This window comes from Patiria miniata, unplaced genomic scaffold (assembly GCF_015706575.1).
Source record: "Patiria miniata isolate m_02_andy unplaced genomic scaffold, ASM1570657v1 HiC_scaffold_24, whole genome shotgun sequence".
NCBI lineage: Eukaryota > Metazoa > Echinodermata > Asteroidea > Valvatida > Asterinidae > Patiria > Patiria miniata.
In genome coordinates this window covers 19,909,700-19,930,722 of record NW_024037063.1, presented here as the reverse complement: position 1 = coordinate 19,930,722, position 21,023 = coordinate 19,909,700, and the positions used below count along the sequence as shown (strand labels likewise).

General features: G+C 39.3%; 1 protein-coding gene across 3 annotated transcripts in view; it reads left to right on the top strand.

Annotated features, from left to right (window-relative positions):
• Positions 1–21,023, top strand: part of LOC119731585 (pleckstrin homology domain-containing family G member 5-like) — a 63,465-nt gene that overhangs the window by 27,086 nt on the left and 15,356 nt on the right. For 2 of the 3 annotated variants that reach the window (XM_038204776.1, XM_038204775.1), the window contains exons 6-9: positions 8,804–8,898; positions 11,807–11,943; positions 12,658–12,761; positions 18,069–18,140. In XM_038204776.1, the coding sequence (XP_038060704.1) occupies positions 8,804–8,898; positions 11,807–11,943; positions 12,658–12,761; positions 18,069–18,140 (408 nt within the window). The remainder of the gene's footprint in view (positions 1–8,803; positions 8,899–11,806; positions 11,944–12,657; positions 12,762–18,068; positions 18,141–21,023) is intronic. The other variant, XM_038204777.1, reaches the window with a different exon arrangement.

The window sequence follows — 21,023 nt, the reverse complement described above, 5'->3', positions numbered from 1 at the left end:
ACTGAGCCGCTTGTAGCTACTCGATGTCGCGCACTGATCCGACGAATTATAGCAACCGCGTGTGCGTCATGTCAATGCTTGCGCGCACTTTGCTGAATAAAAAACCCCAGCTACAACGGAAAGGCCTTCTTTTGTTGATTTCTTCAAAATGACAGCATGCCAGAAATTTCAAAGGGAGTTTACATGTAGTTCCCTAACCAGTGGCGTCACCAGACTTTTCAGTCTGGGGGGTGGGGGGGGGGGCACCAGCATTTGATGGGGGGCACTTAGGTGGATACGGATCGCCGTCCTGGGGGAGGGGTCTAAGGGGAGGGGGTGCCCCCCTCCCCTTTGGAAAATTTTCGCATACGGAGGATGGGCTAGATGCAAAATGGTGCCACATTTGATACTAAATTCGATCTGAAGATATCTCCAGAAATTGCTATTTAACCAACTCAGATGATGGGAGTTGAATATAACAAAATATATATATATTTTTTTACCAACCCAAATCTCAGATGGGGGGGCACTCGGGGGGGCACTAGGTTTTCCAGGGGGGGCACGTGCCCCCCCTGGCCCCCCTTGGCGACGCCACTGTCCCTAACTATCTTTCAACCAAGTATGTTTTTCAACAATAATTACGTCAGTTACTTTTTGGATAGCTGCAAATGATGGACTGTAGCTTTAAGTTAAAGGGCCCACAACTTGAATTTTACTTGGAAACATATTTTGTGCAACTTTCTACTCCTCTTAAATGTATGAAAACTGTTTGACATCCAGTTTTGGTTAATTTCATTGAATAGTGCACTTTTTTGGAACATTTAAATTTGTCCATGCTTTACCTGACAAATGAGGGCGCTGTTGCTGTGATTTCATTTCAGGAAGACTCTATTCAGTTTAGTGGTTTTCTATTGAAATTGTGAAACCAAAATTTGCTCATTGAAAACATTTGTGAGAAAACTTTGCTCACAGGCCTACTGCCATGAACTGACACAACGAATCACCAAAGAAAAGAAAATTTACGACAGCCAAATATCCCAACTTCTGGCAAATTTTGGTCCTGAAATAACTGTTACATTGAGGTTTCTGTCTGAAATGACATCACACTTTTTGCTCATGAATATGGACATTTGCACTACCGGTAGCGTAAAAACCAAAAAGGCACCAGATTGCCCTTACAAATGGAAAAACAAATAATTGAAAATAATTTTAAATGGGACACAAAGGTGCATTTTTAAGGACTTCACTAAAACAATTACATTAAATGGGCCCTTTAAATTCTTCCTACTTTGTTTACATCTTGCATGTAGACCTCCAAAGTTTGTTTTTCGACTTCATGTTCATAGTCATGCTTCCTGTTTAGAAGCGACATTTGATGAATCTGTCTCGTGCGTTGTTCGTCACTGTGATGGAATTTTTGTCTGGTTTCACCAGCAAATAGAGTCACATGTTCGTTCCTATAATATTAGTTGCAGATGTGATTGGATTAAAAATAGTCCATTGTACATGTACTATGTACTTCATGTTATATGACTATGAACTTGGAGTGCCGTGGCCTAGTGGTCTGGGCATTGAATTTGTGGTCTGCGGGTAATTCTGCAGGTTGTCGGTTCGAGTCCAGCCTGGGGTCATGGTGCGTGTGCCCTTGGGCAAGGTACTTTGTCACTCATTGCTTCTCTTTACCCAGGAGTAGATGGGTACCTGTGAGGGCAGAGTTGGTTACTGTGAGAGGTTGATTACGGCCAAGAGCGCCAAAATGGCTGCCTACATACCGGTAGGCTTTGTCACTCATTGCTTCTCTCCACCCAGGAGTAGATGGGTACCTGTGAGGGCAGTGTTGGTTACTGTGAGAGGTTGATTACTGCCAAGAGCGCCAAAATGGCTGCCTGCTGGCCGTGTATGCTCCCTAGGGAGTTCAGGTTTCAGGAGTGTTTGCTTGTTAAAACAGGGAAAATAAGACCTGTAAAATGCTTTGAAGTGAAGCACTATTTACTGTGTAAATGTCTGCTGCTACTTCTACATGTACAAATAAACTGAAAGGGAATATGACTGATTATTTTTCTGTAGACTTACTTTTTGGCTAATATGATAAAGATTTATTCATTTATTTATGTCATGTTATTTTACCAGGGTAGCCCCATCAGTTGCCAGTGAACTGTTCTCCCTGGGGGCCCTGGATTACATAAAAACATGATATAATAACGACAAAAATTACAAAAAACACATTAAAAGACATAATGAATGCATTACTAAAAATAACCCAAGGAATTAAAACCACACCAAAATTAAAAAAACTAGATAAAAAAACAGACGATGTATTGATAAACAGGTTAAAAATGGAACATTAATCCTGAGTTAAAAAATTCCATTATCTTGTTTAAAAATGACGTGTGACATCGCTTGTCCCTTGTCCATTAAAAGGCAACTGTTCTTAAAATACAAACCACTCCCCAAGAACCATAAATAAATCCCTATACATCTGTAACTTTCATCTATTTATTTCCCCATTACAGAGTTTTAAAAGACGTGAGATCATAAGCCAGTTTTAAGATTTACGCTAGCGCCATGTGACAAATCTCTCTCTTGGGTTTGGGAGGTTCTTTTTCAACCGAGGGAAACTCAACGTTTCAGACAGTACATGTATGTTCTGACCGTCATCAAGAGACTGAAGTCTGTATGCTCATGACGACGAGCAGAGTACAGGGTGAGTAAAAAACAGCGAAACCCAAATGTCGGGACCATTTTTAAAGTGAAGTTCTGCATGTAGCACTTACAAAATCTAGAATATGAAAGCCCAATTTATAAGCTTTCTTTTAGTGCAAAAATCATTCAAACCACTCATGTACTTTTCAAGTTACGGAGTTTAAAACACAGCCGCCATTCTAAGGTTCTGTCCACGGATCACAAAAAAGTTCGGTGTTCTCTCAGCAACACGAAAACAAATCACATAAGGATGTGTGTGAATTATTTTCGTTTTGCTGAAAGAACACACTTCTTTGTGTGATCTGTGGACAGAACTTTGAAACGGTGGTTGCATTTAAAACTCCGTAACTTGAAAACGACATGAGTGATTTGAATGATTCTTGTACTAAAAGAAAGCTTATGAATTGGGCTTTCATACCCTATATTTTGAAAGTACTACATGCAGAACTTCACTAAAACAATTGTCTCGACATTTGGGTTTCGTTTTTTTTTAACTCACCCTGTATACTGTCCGAAACATGAAATCCATCCCCCCTTCTTTTGAGAACCTCACAAACTCACAAAAGAGATTTTCCTGCTGGTGCTACCGTAGTAATCTTTAAACCTTTACCATGCAAACCATTCAATCTTATCTACCGGTTCTTGTGGTGTGGGGCAGGTAGGAACACTTGTAAATTTGCTGACTTTTTCCGCAAATTTTCCATGTTTTGGTAGAAAAATTCCAAAATGAAGAGCATATGGAGCAGAGAGGGATGTTTTGATTGTGGACTCTGCTTGACATGCTTGATAAACAACCTGCATTTTTTTATCACATTAAAAAGTAATTCCAGAATTTATTGCCAAATATTCAGTATTATTACAAGGCCACATACATGTACTCCCCTGCCAAGTTTCCAACCACAGCATATTAATTTGCAGTCTGCCCTTGAGTCACCAGTATTTATAATACCTGAATATTTCCTCCATCCAACACCAGCTCAGACAGTTTCAATAGGCTATTGTGTCGAGATTCATTTGAATAATACCCAGGCACCGGGGCGAAGAACTTTGTGCTTGAAACCCAGTACTTCTTGTTGTTACCGAACAAGTGAAAACAAAATAAAATCTTCCCCGGAACAAGATTGTACACTTTCCTTTCAATTCGCTGATAATTGCTGAGAAAGATTGTAGGTTTTTTGCCGCCGCCCCTTTCTTATTGTGTTTTAGGAATGTGGAAAGATATAATTTCCACCTTTCTGTTGTCATGTGACTCTTTTTGTTGTCACATGACAGACAAGGCTAGTCGCAGACAATGGGGGTTGTCCTGGGAAAGTTATTCAGGTGACTTTATGATGGGCCATTTGTGTTGTGTTTTTGCTGTACATGTATGTACTTCTGTGATGGCCCCGAACCAAGTATAAATAATAGTACATGTACATGTACATGTGTACATTTATATGGTGTGCGTTCTATGAGGCTTCAAGAACCAAGAAATATACATGTACTTGTGCATGTTCATGTTTGCACTGACAAGACTACATGTATAAACCCTACATGTACATTGTAAAGACTGCCTTTATCAGTGTCCAGCTCTGTCGTTTTCTGAGTTTTCTAAATGAGGCAAAATCTGTGACTTATTATTTTGAAGTTGGAAAGATATAATTTATACCTTCGGCTTGGGTAATTATCAGCATCCAGACTCCAATCAGTCTTAAACAGAGTGTTTAATACCTCCCAAATGTATTCCCTTTAAGAAGCCTAATTTATTTCAGAGGGCCGCAGATGCCCAAAACAGAAAGGAGCAGTTTTTCCTAAATACAGGGTGAGTCAAAAAAAGTGGAACCCAAACCCCATAAAATATATTTCATATTTAAAAAAATATGTAGCACCAAAAATAATAATGACTGGAAAACCAGTTTCATCAGCTACTTTTAGATGAAAAAAATGCTGGAATTGCTTGATACGTTCAAAGAATATCACCATTTAAACACAATGACCCCTTAAACCTGTCTCGTCCAACAAAAAGCAATTCATTTTGTGTTTTGGAACAACCAAGAAAATGACTCTGAATACTTGTTTCAAGAACTGTCACCAACTGTATTAACACAATATCTTTATTAACAACCCTGGTTAGGAAAACAATATGATTTACAAAATCTATTTTTTTATGGGATGGGCCTTCAAAGGGATTCTGTTGAGTAATTTTAACGTTTAAACTGAAATTTTATCGCTGGTGATGTTCGAAGACAATTGCGACGACGATTCTTGAAATCGCATTTTTTTGACAAGACAGGTTTTAGGGTCATTGTGTTTAAATGGTGATACTTTCTGAACGGATTGACCAATTTCAGTCATTTTTTTCATCTAAAAGTACCATATGAAACTGGCTTTCCAGACATTATTATTTTTGGTGCTACATATTTTTAAAATATGAAATATAACTTTTGGGGTTTGGGTTCCACTTTTTTTTACTCACCCTGTTAAAACAGACAAATCCAATTTGATGAAGAACACAGCCAGTACATCTTTACGAATAAAACGTGCACCAGAACTTCCTAAAATTGAACCAAAACAAAAATGGATACTATTTTCAAGAAGTTTCACTCTCAGTATTAATCATGGTAATTGGCTCTTCTTGAGAAAGAAAATAGTTCTCTTTTAAAAAGTGGTTTTGTCATTGCAAAAAGTTATGCAGTGAAAGGTGTGAAAAAACATCAGGAAGTGAGGGCCTTTAGTCATGACGGTATCAGATTTCCTTGTGTTTACCGCACAGGTAAAATATCAAATTGCATTTCGTTGAAAGATGAAGACGAAACTTTGTGAACTTCCTCAATTTGTGAACTTCTGGTTGACCTGTCCCTGTCACAGAGTGAGTCATTTGCATACGCACTTCCTAGAATCTTCGAGGTCGTTCTTGGGTGTTGCTTTTGTCGGAGTTTAGCGAGATGATTGACAGTTGATGAGCTCCTTGCACTGACGAGGAAGGATGTTTATTTTTACGACTTTTGAGAGCCCGGTGGACGGGACGAACAGCTTGCGCGTACTGGTTTCATGCGCGTTTAGCGCGAAGTACCGGTACGCACAACTTTTGAGAGCCCAGTGGACGGGACGAACAGCTTGCGCGTTCTGGTTTCATGCGCATTTAGCGCGAAGTACCGGTACGCACAACTTTTGAGAGCCCAGTGGATGGGACAAACAGCTTGCGCGTACTGGTTTCATGCGCGTTTAGCGCGAAGTACCGGTACGCACAACTTTTGAGAGCCCAGTGGATGGGACAAACAGCTTGCGCGTACTGGTTTCATGCGCGTTTAGCGCGAAGTACCGGTACGTACAACTTTTGAGAGCCCAGTGGATGGGACAAACAGCTTGCGCGTACTGGTTTCATGCGCGTTTAGCGCGAAGTACGCACAACTTGTTTTATTCTAAATGTGCACAAAGCCATAGAGTCTTTTTCTTCGCATGAGCGTCAGCAATGCGTTCAAATGTCTGTCCCAGTGGTCTCCCCCAACTCTCCCTTTCTTACCATTGAGGGGGTACTTGAGCACGGTGCATGGATACATTGCGTCCCTCATACAGGCTGTCATGTGTGGACCTGATTAAAAAGCGCCATTAAAGAGGTTGTGGAATGCTCGAAAACATTTCCGTCATTTTTTGGGTATATGTAGCCTAAGGTGTGATGAAAGAAAAACGACTATTGTTTCTGTCATGAAATGAGTACAAAAGGTACTTTTGAGAGCTATTTTTCAGGTCCTGTTTCGACCCGAACGTGCAATTTGTGTAAAAGTCGTCGTTGCGGGCAGCAAACAAAACACAGTAAATCGTGACGTAATAAACAGGACTGGTTTATGCTACTCTGCATCGGGAGTCCTGTTTATTACGTCACGATTTACTGTGTTTTGTTTGCTGCCCGCAACGACGACTTTTACACAAATTGCATGTTCGGGTCGAAACAGGCATGACAGGACTTGAAAACAGCTCTCAAAAGTACCTTTTGTACTCATTTTATGACAGAAACAATAGTCGTTTTTATTTCATCACACCTTAGGCTACATATACCCGAAGAATGACGGATATGTCTTCGAGCATTCCACAACTTCTTTAACTAATTCTGCACGGAGGTCCATATCATTACAAGGGGGGGGGGGGGAGGCATAGCTATAGACCTTTTTACACTAGTTAAATCTCGGGCTGGATGCAGGTTTTAAAACATTAAGTGTTACACACTTCAAAAATTTCAACCCTGCACCAACCTTGAGATGATTCTGCCTTTTCACACTAGACAAATCTTGGAATTGACGCAGGGTTGGGGCTGGGTTGTAAAACATGCAGTGTTACACTTGAAAATGTTCAACCTGAGATTGATTTAGCCCGGGCTGAACTGAACCCTGCGCCAGACCAAACAATTCTCATTGTTGACGTTGGGTTGAGGCAGGGTTGAAAACATGCAGTGTTTCACACTTGACAATTTTCAACCCTGTGCCAACCCTGTGTCAACCCGGAGATTGACTTCGCACGGGTTTGAACTCAACCTGGTCTAGACTAGGGTTGAAATTTTCAATCCGGGTTAAAACACTCGCCAGGGTTCAAAACAGTAACTGAGTGAAACAAGCTCGGTTTGCGCAAAACAAGTGTGAAACGATGCAGGGTTGAACGTGGCTTTGAAAGAAAAAAGTTCAACCCGGGATGGCACTGGGTTCACCCAGGGTTGAGTTCAACCCGGGTTGAGAGGCTCCAGTGTGAAAAGGCCTCATTACAGCATTATTGGAGAAGGATTAGAAATCTTCAAGTTACAAGTAACAGAGGAAAAGACAATAACAAAGGAATATAATAATGTAGTCAAAGTTCATGTAAATACTTTGTAACAACATCAGAGTTCATGTAAATTCTTTGTAACAACATCAGAGATCATGTAAATACTTTGTAACAACATCAGAGTTAGACTTTGTAATAACATCAGGCTTGATGAAATTACAACACTGAATTTTTTTTCCTGTAATTTTTCCCCTTAACCAAATTAACAAAGAGGTAAAATCCAGTGCTAAGAATTACACGTCTGTGTCACACAATTCCAAAAAAAAGGAAGGTTTATGATAAACTTCAAGTTCCGCATCCAGAGAAGGTCATCCGGAAGTGGTGGTATGCCATTTTGCAAGTACGGACCACCGTCATAAACTCAGCATGGCAGTAGCTTATCCTGGTTGCTAAAAAACCCCTGCGTGTGTGTGTGTGTGTGTGTTGACAATGCATGTTTCCAATTATCATGACAATAGGTTGCGAATTGTATAGGGCCTATAATCCAATTCAGGAAGATGATACACATGCATACACGTAGCGCGGTGTACTGGTCTTGAGTATTTGGGGGCCGAGAGCCAGGAAATAACCACGACCGATGCGGATGAACGTTGCTATTGAATTACCGTCACACGCTTGTAGGCTAAGAGTCTAGTTGCGACTTGATCAGTTTTGTTGACTGCAGGCTGGCGTTTTTTTTTTGTTCTGACAATGAACTTGTTCCCGTCTGAAGATGTCCAAAAGAATTGATCAAATTTGACAGATCCTGCCGCGGATAATATAGTTTGGTTCATTTCCTGTAGTGCCTACGCACAGAAGTTGGATTCTATTGTGTGAGTAATGTATTTCATTGTATATTCGGGACAACGAGTGGGAAAATATAGGCACGTATATGGAGTAGTTTTCGCTTAACTTTTAAAAGCCTTCTTATGTCAACACCCGGCATCACTGTTTGTGTGAGATATTTGCTCAAGAATTTAAGGAAGTTGTGTGCAGTATGTACATGGAAATCGGTTTTACTTCCTGGTACCGGTACAACTGTACATGAACAGTGTACATGTATAGGTACCGGTACATGTACAAAAGGTGTGCATCTTTGTATTTTTATAAACAAAAATACTTTGAATCTTACATGGATTATATTGTACTTTTACTGTACAACTACCGGGTAGGTATGTATGATATCCATATTCTGGTTATGCATTTAATTTCTGATGTACTTGTACTTTCAAAATGCAAGTTGTTTTGGAAATACCGGTAGTATATAATCCTGTGTGCTCGTTCAGTTCAGTTTGCATGCTTTATTTTGTTTCAAGTAATAGTTGGAATGATTTGTTGTTTTTGTGTATAGAGGGGCGCAGTCAAGGAATTCATCACAGTGTACTTTGAGCTTCGCTTTTACACACAAACCCACGAGATTCAGACAACTAGAGACTTACTTCTGAGGTAAGAATTGTGATATTTTGTTTTACTATACCTCATAAATATTCATCAGGCAACCGCGGCATATCATTGGTCCATTCCAGCAACTCAACCGTTTGAAAGTTTTCACTATCACCCCGCGTCTTCGTACGCGCGCATGACGCGCAAAAACCAGGAAGGCACTATCACACACCTGGGTTGCAGCAGTTAGATTTGTTCCAGTAATGTGTTATCTCTTTACCAACTTCGCATGTGCTTTACGTGCGTACCGTGGAGAACACCAGTGAGGACAGTTGCATGTGCCAGTCTATTACAGCATACATCAAAATGGCGACCGGTGGTGCTCGCTTTGCGATTTTAACCGAGTAGGAAGTGGGTGAAATATTACACAATAAAATAAATGCAGTGTTTTGCGTGATTGTTACAGTTATTAAATGACACAAAATTAACTTTCTATTCTGTCTGCCTCCTTAAATTAAAATAATGTTTCACTTTATCCAAATTCTGCATGATCAAAAACATGGTGGAATGGACGAATGAAATACCGCAGCTGCCTGATGACTATTTATGAGGTATAGTCAAACAAATACAACATGTTTTTGCGGGGAAATAGTGAAAACAAATGATCCCTCGGTGTTGGATGATTGGTACTATCTCCCTCGGCTCAATAGTTTTCACAATTTCCCGACAAACCATGTTGTATTTGTATATTACAGTGGTTGTCAAATACGCAAACAAACTGCTAATCATATTTTCGTGAATACAGATTACAAAGCATATATCATAAGAACGTGTAGAATAATACCTTGGATGCAACTTTCAAACTGCATGCATTTGAAAGAATATATTTGAATGCAAAGAATAAAACAATAAAATAGGAGTCAACAAACTTGGCATACTCTGACATTCCCCCCTTCCCCCAACTTTCCTATAAGGTGATATACAACATAAGCATTTTGTTGATTAACTTTAAAGTAACATAGTACAGTTTGTATATGTGCAATAATAATAATAGTAACCCCGGTATATATATGGATTTACATGTATAAAGTGCACATTCTAATATACATTACAATGTACTCATATATGTACAGTGTATTCAGATAAATATTAGCAATTAATGATTTGCAAACCCGACCCGAAACCGACCCGGACCGAAACCGACATTGGGTCGGGTCGGGTCGGTTTGTCCATCTTTTCAGTCGGGTCGGGTCGGTTTTCGGGTTTTGCATTTACATTTTCGGGTCGGGTCGGGTCGGTTTAGCCATCTTTTGAAAAAAAACGAAATAAACTAAAATAAACCAAAACAGTTGAGAAATTTAGGTGATGCAATATTATTGACAGTCACTGTGACTGCAGCCCATTGTGTGGTGTGGCCACCGAGCGCACTATCAAGTTCCCACGGTATTAATTTCTCCAGTCGGATGGGACTGACATTGAAATAGATAGATTGTAATGTTTTTTTTCATGATACCGCGTGGTGACCACGCGTTTGTTCAATAAGCGGAGTTACTCTCGATGAACCCACTGAGTATGACAGAGAGAGAGACGATGGTTTTGAAAAAGAATTCATGCTACGTGGATATAGGGCAGGCACTAAAAAGTGATCACTTTGTCCAAGCCAGGTATTCGGGTTTTTTTTCTCGTTTTTTGGGGGTTTTTTTTCCTTGGGTTGGGTTGGTTCGGGTCGGTTTTACCTTATTTTTTGTCGGGTCGGGTCGGTTTGAGGGAGTTAAGATCGGCTTCGGTTCGGATTCGGTTTATATCTCTAATGTTTTGGGTCGGTTTGGCCTGCTCGACCCGACCCGATGCACATCATTATTAGCAATGTTAATCGATTGCATTGACCAGCCATCTGTGTGGTGGGATTTTAGGTTAATTCATGAATGCATAAGAGGTCTAATCATCAAGTAAAAAAATTGCAGGTACATGTAGCACCGTGTGGAAAGTAATCTCTTCTTGGAAGAAGTGTGGTTCTGAAAAGAACCGGTTGGTTGAGTGTAGAACTCGACGTTTCGGACAGTGTGCTCTGTCCATCCTCAAGAGGGTGAGGACAGACTCATCCTCCTGAGGAGGACAGAGCACCTGTCTTAAACGTTGAGTTCAACCAACCGGTTCTTTTCAGAACCACACTTCTTCCAAGAAGAGATTACTTTCCACATGGTTCTTTCCTGCAATCTTTCTACTTTGTCTCATCCGTCATGCAAAGCTTCAAGTCAGGTCTACTCATGCATGTCCTTTTGAACGAAAGTGAGCAAACAATCTGTGTATTACTACCTGCCTACAGGGTGAGTCAAAAAAATAGAAACCCAAATGTCGGGACCATTGTTTTAGTGAAGTTCTGCATGTACCATTTTCAAAATCTAGTATATAATGGAAGCCCAATTCATAAGCTTTCTTTTAGTACAAGAATCATTCAAATGACTCATGTACTTTTCAGGTTACGGAATTTTTAAACACAACCACAGTTTTAAGGTTCTGTCCACGAATCACAAAAAAAGATCAGTGTTCTTTCAACAAAACGAAAAGAAATCACACGGGGATGTGTGTGAATTGTTTTCGTTTTGCTGAAAGAACGCACACCTTTTTTTGTGGTGGCTGTGTTTAAAACTCCATAACTTGAAAGTACGGTACATGTACAGAAGTGATTTCAATGATTCTTGTACTAAAAGAAAGCTTATGAATTGGGCTTTCATGTCCTAGATTTTGAAAGTGCTACATGCAGAACTTCAATCAAACAATAGTCCCGACATTTGGGTTTCGTTTTTTTTTTACTCACCCTGTATTGTAAAAAATGATGATCATCTTTGTTATGTTTTGTAAGCATGTTGTTTATTGTAAGGTTACAGATTGCTTCAAGACCATTACATCTACATGTATAATTGATATTGTATGGATATTTGTTGTTACATGTACCGGTACCTTTTAACAGGGATGCAATCAAACCCATCCTGGCAACGGCCGAAATCGACTTGCGAGGCATCGACATCTTCATAGAATCCTCAACATCGCCGACGCCTCTAGACTTTCCAACATACCCCTTGAGTGGGAGGCACCTCCATGTCAGAGGTTAGAAATCATATTTCACCCTTGACCTTTGACCTTAGATCATAATTTTTTTTGGATTTTGTCTTTTTGTTTTTGCGATTTTTGTTTGTTTTTCTTTTTTGTTTTGTATTTCATTTTTTGCTTGTTAATTTAGATTAAGGGAATAAATGTGTGCTTGGGAGGTTTTAAACACTCTGTTTAAGACTGGTTGGAGTCTAGATGCTGATAATTACCGGAGCCGAAGTAATTATCAGCATCCAGACTCCAACCATTGTTCAATAATTTCGCTTTATGTTTTTTGAAACACCCCTCTAGCTTTATAATGGAGTAGCTAGCTCGCGAGTAAGTCGTAAACAACGGTAAAAGGCACTGGATTTCATAGGAGTCCAAATTTCATGTGACACTGGAAAAGTGTTTAAGACCAGCCAGCCGGTCTTTATCATCCATTTAATACCGGCCACGTGACGGGCTATGGACCAATAGGAAAGTCTAGTATTATCATGTGCCCCTTTATGAACAATCTCAACAGCAACTTCCGTGATTTGAATTTTGGGGCTGGGTTGCTGAAATGGGTACCCGGGTACCCGTGTTCTTTTTTTTTTTCCAGTCGGGTATCCGGTTCCCGTACTAACCGTAAATGCACACCCCTAATGCTTGGATGGCTCATATGTAAATATTTTCCATGGTTCATTTTCGTAACCTAATTGTATGTTTGTTTCCTGTTCCTATTCTTAGCTAAAGCAGGCAAGAACTCCAAAGCTGTGATCAGCCCAAGTTTTGCCCAGAAGACCATGGAAGATGGAGAGGAGAAGGAAGATTCGGGGGAACCCTTTATTGCGGTAAGTGAACTCATCAGCGTTTGCTTCTTAGGTTTTCCTTCTTTTTTTTTTTTTAGGTTTCAGGTACCCAACTGATTGAGGTTCTTGCCACCTTGTAACTGACTTTAGGGCTGTCGTTTTTGAAATAATTTAGTATTCGATTACTCGAAACTCTGTTGGACTGAATATTCGGATATTCGAAACTACATGTACCAGCTGCAGCTGCGTGCCGCACCAGTCAAAAGTTGCATGCAGAGCGCACACATTATAATTTGCATGCGGCGATCGGTGTGGAATGTTATGCAGTAAGTATTTTATAAGTGTCAAGGGCTTTATTCCTGCTAAAAGGATAGTTAAAGCCCGAGTCCATCATTTGCAGCTATCCAAAAAAGTAACTGGCGTAATTATTGTTGAAAAACATACTGGTTGAAAGATAGTAAGGGGACTAAACTCCCTGTGAAATTATCCTTTCTGGCAAGCTATCATTTTGAAGAAATCAACGAAAGAAGGCATTTCCAACGGTGCTTCTTAAGAAGCACCGTAGGAAAATTTAAATTAGTTGTTCGTTTTGTTATTCGGCGCAGCGCGCACAAGCATTGGAACGACGCACAGGTGCGCGCGGTTGCTATAATTTGTCGGATCAGTGCGCGACATCGCGTAAAGCTGCAATTCAAAACAATTCGAAACATGATTTAGCAACTTTTGATTTTAAATTGAGATCCTAGAATGGTGTTTTTCTCGGAATATGAAGCTGAAGCTGAGCTGAAACTTCATCAAGTAAGTTGTTCAGTATCCGTCATTAGATTTTGAACACTTTTGTTGCTTCAAACGAACAAAATGCACTAATTACAAATGATGGACTATAGCTTTAACAAAGAACAGCCGTCGACAACAAAATTACTGTCAAAAATAATAGTGGCACCTGACAATAAAACACCGCAACTTTATGATAAAGTAACATCACAGTCGTGTATGCGCATAGTTGATGATCGAATATTCTAATATTCAGGACAACCTTAACTGACTTAGACCCTTCTCAGCAGTCAACTCAAAAGTAATCCCAAAAAAGCGTGTGATGGCCTAGCGGTTAAGAACACCGGACTCACGTTCTGGTGTTTCAGAGGCAACAGTGACGTGGGTTCGAGCCCGCCGGCGGACACTTGTGCTCTTAAGCAAGGCACTTAACCATTATTGCTTCGTCCTTCGGATGGGACGTTAAGCCGTAGGTCCCGTGTGTTGTATAAATACACGTAAACACTTATCGCTAAGAGAAGGGGTTTGCCCCGGTGTTTCTGGCCTCCTGTATAAACACCCACGTGGAGTATTTAGGAGAAGAACAACCAAGAACCAAGAACCAAAGCGCTCGTTGTTAGTCAATTCCAGCTTGCCAAGCAGCGTACCGTAGATCTCCACATTATTCGGGACTATTCTGGATCAATTCGTACTATGCTTGATTCTTGGTTATTCTTAATAAATTCTCAGCACTCTTTGTGATTCAATCTTGCTAAGTTCTCGGATAAATCTGATTTATTCTTAACAAAATCTTAGTGTATTTGTAAGTTATTCTGAATAATATTTGTACATTTTTTGGATACATTCCTAATGATTCGGCATGATTCTGGACTGTTACCACCAAGAATAACTCTACGAAACTTGTAAGAATGCTGTAAGAATATCCAGAATTAGTTACGAATACAACAAGAATAAACCAAGAATTGAAATTGGTTCACGAATCACCCTGACAATGTCAAAAATTGTCGGAGCGCTTAACCTTTAACGGTCTTTCACCGAACTAACAGAATCATCCCAAGGCAGCCAAGAACCATTTCCCGATTTACTCCGGAATTGCTATTCGTGGCGATTCGGCTTAAAAATCAGGAATGTGTGAACCTGGGATTACCGTTTTCTTGGTCGTGCATAATTATAACCGTGTACATGTACATGTAGGACAGGTCAGTTGAAGTGAACTTGACATGCTTAGTGAACTTGACATGCTTAGTGAACTTGATATGTTTAGTGAACTTGACATGTTTAGTGAACTTGACATGTTTAGTGAACTTGACATATTTAGTGAACTTGACATGTACATGTATAGTGAACTTGACATGTTTAGTGAACTTGACATGTACATGTTTAGTGAACTTGACATGTTTAGCTTGCAGTTTCTATGATGCTAGACCTGGAGCCAAGTAGGGCTGAGTCAATTCGAATAATTGAATATTCGAATATTCGACCTTCAACTCGATCGAATATTTGAATATTGGGTCGTACCGGATGCCAACTTGTTGATGAACAAAGCATGTACAAAGATAGTTCCATTTACTCACACAATTGGACATTATAATCACTACAATAGCTTCTCACTTTTATGACTGGCACTAGCAACGATTTAGCAGGCTTCAGCACACATACATGCCAACGAGAATTATACAATTTTGCCTTGTTGAGGATTTGTTTCTCTCGAACAGTTGCAATGATTACGATTTTGTAGCATGTTTTCTGCCGCAATACTTTTTTTGCAACAATAATCAGTCACTCAAGACCTGCATACAATACGGTTAAAAATGGTAAGCCAAATATATGCCCAACAACATCTACATCAAAGCGGACAACAGACAATGTAGTAAATCAATAAAAGCCAAGATGGTCATGGTTGTCACCAAAGCTAAATGATATTCACACAATGTATTTCTCTCTTACGCATAGCATTTCTTTTCAGGGGAATACACGCTTAATGCCAGGTTGGTACCGGTACACCACTGAACATGCTTGGCATTGTTGCATGCCAAAACTAGTGCCCTTGGAATTTTGTATTTCCCTTTACGTAAACATGTTTACAGTGTTTCCTGTTGAAGTGATCTGAATCAAGTATTGCAGCACGTTTTCTATTTATTATTCATTCATAAATACCTGGTTGAGAGCCCGTCACGTGGGTGGTTTTAAACACAAATCCTGCGTTCTGCGCCACATCGCGCAGTACTGGTACTTGCCACGCATGCCAATTTCCATATAAGGAGATTATTGGTATTACACACACGAGGCACATGCCGTAGACATGGCCAGAGAGGTGTTTCACAAAACGTGAAGTAAATTGCTGAACACAATCATTGGAAGTTAGTGAATTTTTGACTTAATTTTGACTTTTCGATCAAAAGGTATTTATGAATGGGAATAAATATGTGCTTGGCCAGTTTTAAACAAGTACATTTAAAACCGGCTATGGGCCTCAGGCTGGATGCGGATAGTTGCCCGAGCCCAAATTCCCATACACGTCATCCGAAGAATCTTTGGTTTGATCGGCCCTGTAGCATATGGGACACAGATGCGCACTACCTATGCATGTTCCGCGTTCCACTTGCATTTGTGGGATAACTTATCCTAGTTTACTTTGCATTAGTGATTGTACATGTATGTACAGTAGTTTTTGTTTTACCTCTAGTAAAAGAGAAGAGAAATACAGGGTGAGTAAAATAAAATGGAACCCAAATCTCTGGCCCATTGTTTTCGTGAAGTTCTGCATGTAGCACTTTCAAAATCCAGGATATGAAAGCCGAATTCATAAGCTTTCTTTTAGTACAAGAATTATTCAAATCACTTATGTACCTTTCAAGTTAAGGGGTTTTAAACACAGCCGCCGTTTTAAGGTTCTGTTCACGGATCACAATAAAGTTCAGTGTTCTTTCAGTAAAACGAAAACAAATCACATACATGTAGGGATGTGTGTGAATTGTTTTCGTTTTGCTGAAAGAACACACACCTTTTTTTGTGATCTGAGGACAGAACTTTAAAACGGTGGTTGTGTTTAAAACTCCGTAACTTAAAAAATACGTGAATGATTTGATTGATTCTTGCACTAAAAGAAAGCTTATAAATTCGGCTTTCATATCCTAGATTTTGAAAGTGCTACATGCAGAACTTCACTAAAACTGTGGTCCCGACATTTGGGTTTCGTTTTATTTTACTCACCCTGTAGAATATCAAAGTCTTGGTTGCATTTTCTTGCCAACTTGTGTCAGATCCTGGTAGCGTTAGGTCATCAGTCGCTGTGAAGATAACACTCACAAGTGAAGGGATAGATACACGTACATGTAGAATGTGACTACACGTTGGCATGTAGTTGAGTGTATTTGATAAGATGATCTTTTATGAAGGGTCTAGTTTGTGATGGCTGTTTGTGGTTGTAGTTTTTTATTTCTTGATATGAATTTTTGATGTTTTCATTGTGCATAGCATCTTTGTTATTGATTCACCACACAACATACATGTATGTGTACGTGTCATGACCCTCACCACCATGACCTTATCACCATTCTCACCCCATCCCAATCTGTTATGCTACGGTAGCAGCACCACCAGTATTTGTCTGATTCAAATCCATCCCCATCGATCATCACCATTGTCACCCCTACATGTAGCTGTCACAATCATCACCAGACACCACCATTATCGTCACCACAGTGACAATTGTCACCACAGTGACCATTATAACCACGATCCCCACCACACCAGCGTGACCTCAACAGTGTCACCAAGTTTCCTTGTCGTCCTTATTTATGTCATTGTGTCCACTATGAGCCTGTCATTGTGGCCATTTGTCATTGTCACTGTACAGTACTCATTACAATTGTCCATGTCATAATCTCAATTCTACAGGGCGAGTAAAAAAAAAACGAAACCCAAATGGCAGGACCAATTTTTGAATGAAGTTTTTCCTGTGGCACTTTCAAAATCTAGGACATGAAAGCCCACATATCAAGCTTTCTTTTAGTACAAGAATCATTTAAATCACTCATGTACTTTTCAAGTTACAGAATTTTGAACACAAACACCGTTTTAAAGTTCTGTCCAAGGATCACCAAAAAAGTAAGTGTTCTTTCAGCAATATGAAAACAATTCTCATAGGGATGCATCATTTTTGCTTCGTTTGCTGAAAGAACACTCACCTTTCTTTCGTGATCCGTGGACAGAACTTTAAAATGGTGTTTGTGTTCAAAATTCTGTAACCTGAAAAGTACATGAGTGATTTGAATGATTCTTGTACTAAAAGAAAGCTCATTGATTGGGCATTCATATCCTAGATTTTGAAAGTGCTACATGCAAAACTTATTCAAAAAACGGTCCTGGCATTTGGGTTTCCTTTTTTTTTTCACTCACCCTGTACAGTACTCAATATTACAATTGTCCATGTCACAATCTCAATTCTACAGTAAGTCTTATTGTTGACGTCCTTTTCTTTTTGTTGAATTGTTGTTCTTACATGTACCTGTTAAAGAACTCCCAGTTGCACTGTTTTTTTTGCAATACTTGTTTTCGTTTTGGGTCATTCAGACAATCCCGATGCGGAAGGATATGTCTAAATTCCTGGGCGTGGAACAGAAGGAGATCCAGCCGACACCAAGAGTACGCACCCTTTTCCTTCTTTTCGTCTGTCTTTTCTGTTTTCTGCTTTTGCATGGCCATCAACAGACCATTACACTGCATTCCCGTATGAAGTCCACATGCCCACATTTTTGTTTTTTAGCGTAGTTCATGATAATGCCAGTGCATGCATGCCAGTTTGCCATTGCTGTTGACTTGAACTACATGTAACTGTCACAAAGTTGTACAGGGCATCCTGAAAAAAAATGGTGCATGTAAACCCCTCCATTTTTGCTAATTTGCAACCAAAATTTTCTGCGGATGTTTACACCATCTTTAAGGTAATAGATTTAGCTTGAAGATACCGTTTGTTTCATTGAGATTGCTTTTGTAAATCCAAAGATATGTTTGAATAACGGCAAAGCCAAGAAACCCATTTTGTGCCACTTTCTGTGAAGCAGTTAAAATCAATATAGTCCTAGTCTAAAACCAAATGACTTTACTGTTACTGTTAGTGATTTTAACATTTTTAAGCAGAGTGTGCAATATTTATTTATATTTAATTGAACTCTTTCATTGAAGTTTTAAAGAAGTGAACCTGTCTGTACTATTAAAATGTTTCAACATAACAAAACCCTATATTGTCTTGTGAATGGAATGTTTGTCTTACACCCACAGGGATAATCTTATCAAAAGAGCCATACTGGCATTGTATCTTTGAATCACTCGCTTCCTAAAAGTGGCACAGAAGGGTTTTTTTTTGGCTTTGCGGTTATTTAAACATATCTCTGGATTTACAAAAGCAATCTTAATTAAACAAATGGTATTATCAAGCTAACTCTGTAACCTTGAAGATCGTGTAAACATTTGCAGTAAATTCTGGTTGTAAATTGGCGAAAATGGCAGGGTTTACATGCACCATTATTTTCAGGACACCCTGTATTGTACATGGTTCTGATATGTGCCTCAAACCAATCAGTTTGCATGAAATGGTCTAGGTAGCAGACTCATCAGCAAATTTTGTTTGTTTTTGTTTTATACTTTGTTTTACATGTTTGTTTGTGCTAACTTTACTTTATTGGCCATTAGTACGAATGTATGTATTTCAGGGACAGATGTTTAGCCTTTCCAACAAGGTCGAACGAAAAGTGTGGGAAGCGCAATTTCCTCTGTGTCTGTCAAAGATTTGTTTTTACATGTTAATGTACCGTACATACAGGGAGCGTATGGAATTGTGTTTTTTTTAAAAAACTTTGTGAGATAACTTTTGTGCAAAAACATTTACCTACATGTATTCATGCATGATAATGTGTCAGATGTCATCAACACTAAAAAACAAAAAGTTCAAAATTTGGATGGCCCTTCACCGACACTGTTTACTCAATGACAGTGTTGTCCCAAGTAAAGGAAAAAAACTACTCGCGTGGGACTCGAACCCACAACCTCCTGCTTATCAGAATTGAACTAGCTAGCCGAACCCGACAAGCTTGGTGGTCGAGTGGTAAGACGTCTGCACTACCGGTAGTAAGGAGGTCGTGGGTTCGAGTCAAACCCGAGTATTTTTTTTTCACATGATTACTTGGGACAACAAACAGTGAAGTGCAAAACCAAATATTGAATTGACATGTACATCACCCTGACGCAAGAAATGATAAGCTTAGGCTCCTCAACTTGTGACGTACCGGGGGTAAATTTTAAGAACAGCTCTTTTTTTTTCAGCCCTGATTTTTTGAAACTTGTACATTTTCCAAGAAAATCTCAAACTAAAGCAAATAAAAAATGTATGAACTTTTAACACACATTTTGCTTCGCCACACTGCATGATGTCATACATATGAACATTGTTCATGAAAATGTTAACAATTGTGCAAGTTTTAGAATTTATTTGTTGTAATGATGCATGTGTTCTTATACTGACTACATTTTGTTTTCATTTCAGTTTCAGTTCTAGTTTGCTAGAGATAAAAAAGTTTACAAGACTTTAACAATCTAACCTTAGGCCAAGTAAACAAAAAAACAGTTTCTCGTCCCTCCTGCTTCTTCATTTTCCCAGCTGCCTCCTTTTTTTTTTTAATTCATACATTTGCAATATAATTTACTCCAATATATTTTACTCCTGTGCGTTTATATTTGTTTCCAACAAAATTGTAGCTACAGTAGAAAAAGTGATTTTTATACCTCTGTCTTAAATACTGTATTTTCATTGGCCTAGAACGATCACGTGTTAAGTTTATAAAAAGTCATGGCACACTCCCTGTGGGATATCATGTACATACGGTACGTACAGTACGTACGGTGTGAAACGCTTGTATCGTTGGTATCCACGCAATTTTCACCATGTTTTCACACATGAGTGGGAGCAGCGAACTAGCAGACGATCAGCTGTTTCGAGCATGCGACATGCATGTCAGTTGCCGTTAGATTGTCATGATTGTTGTGTTTACTGCGGTTTGTTTTCGTGCTGTTTGTTTTCGTGATTTTTACATCAAAATCCAAACAATCCAAGACAGAGGTATAACAAAACAATTGTTGACTGCTGTGATGTGGGATATGACGTTTTGAACACCCTCGGGGCCCATAGCACCCTCGGCCCCTCGTGTGCTCTAAACGTCATATCCCACATCACAGCAGTCAACAATTGTTAAATGTCTCCTATGCAGCTATGTAGAAAGGGTTATGGTTTCTTTGGACACAATTTTGTATCAGCAAAAGAGTCCAGAAAATTGAAGAATCCATTCGCCATCTTGGAAAATCTGCCATCTTGGAAAAAAAAGCAAAAATACTTTTAAAAACGCCTGCCTTCTTCATTTATTAAAAAGGCCAGACAAGGAACTTCTTTATTTTTTTACTCGGCCTTGTCCAAATATTTGATTGTGTTTTTTTCCCCTCAACTTTCAGTTTGGACAGATGAAATTAATCTTTGGA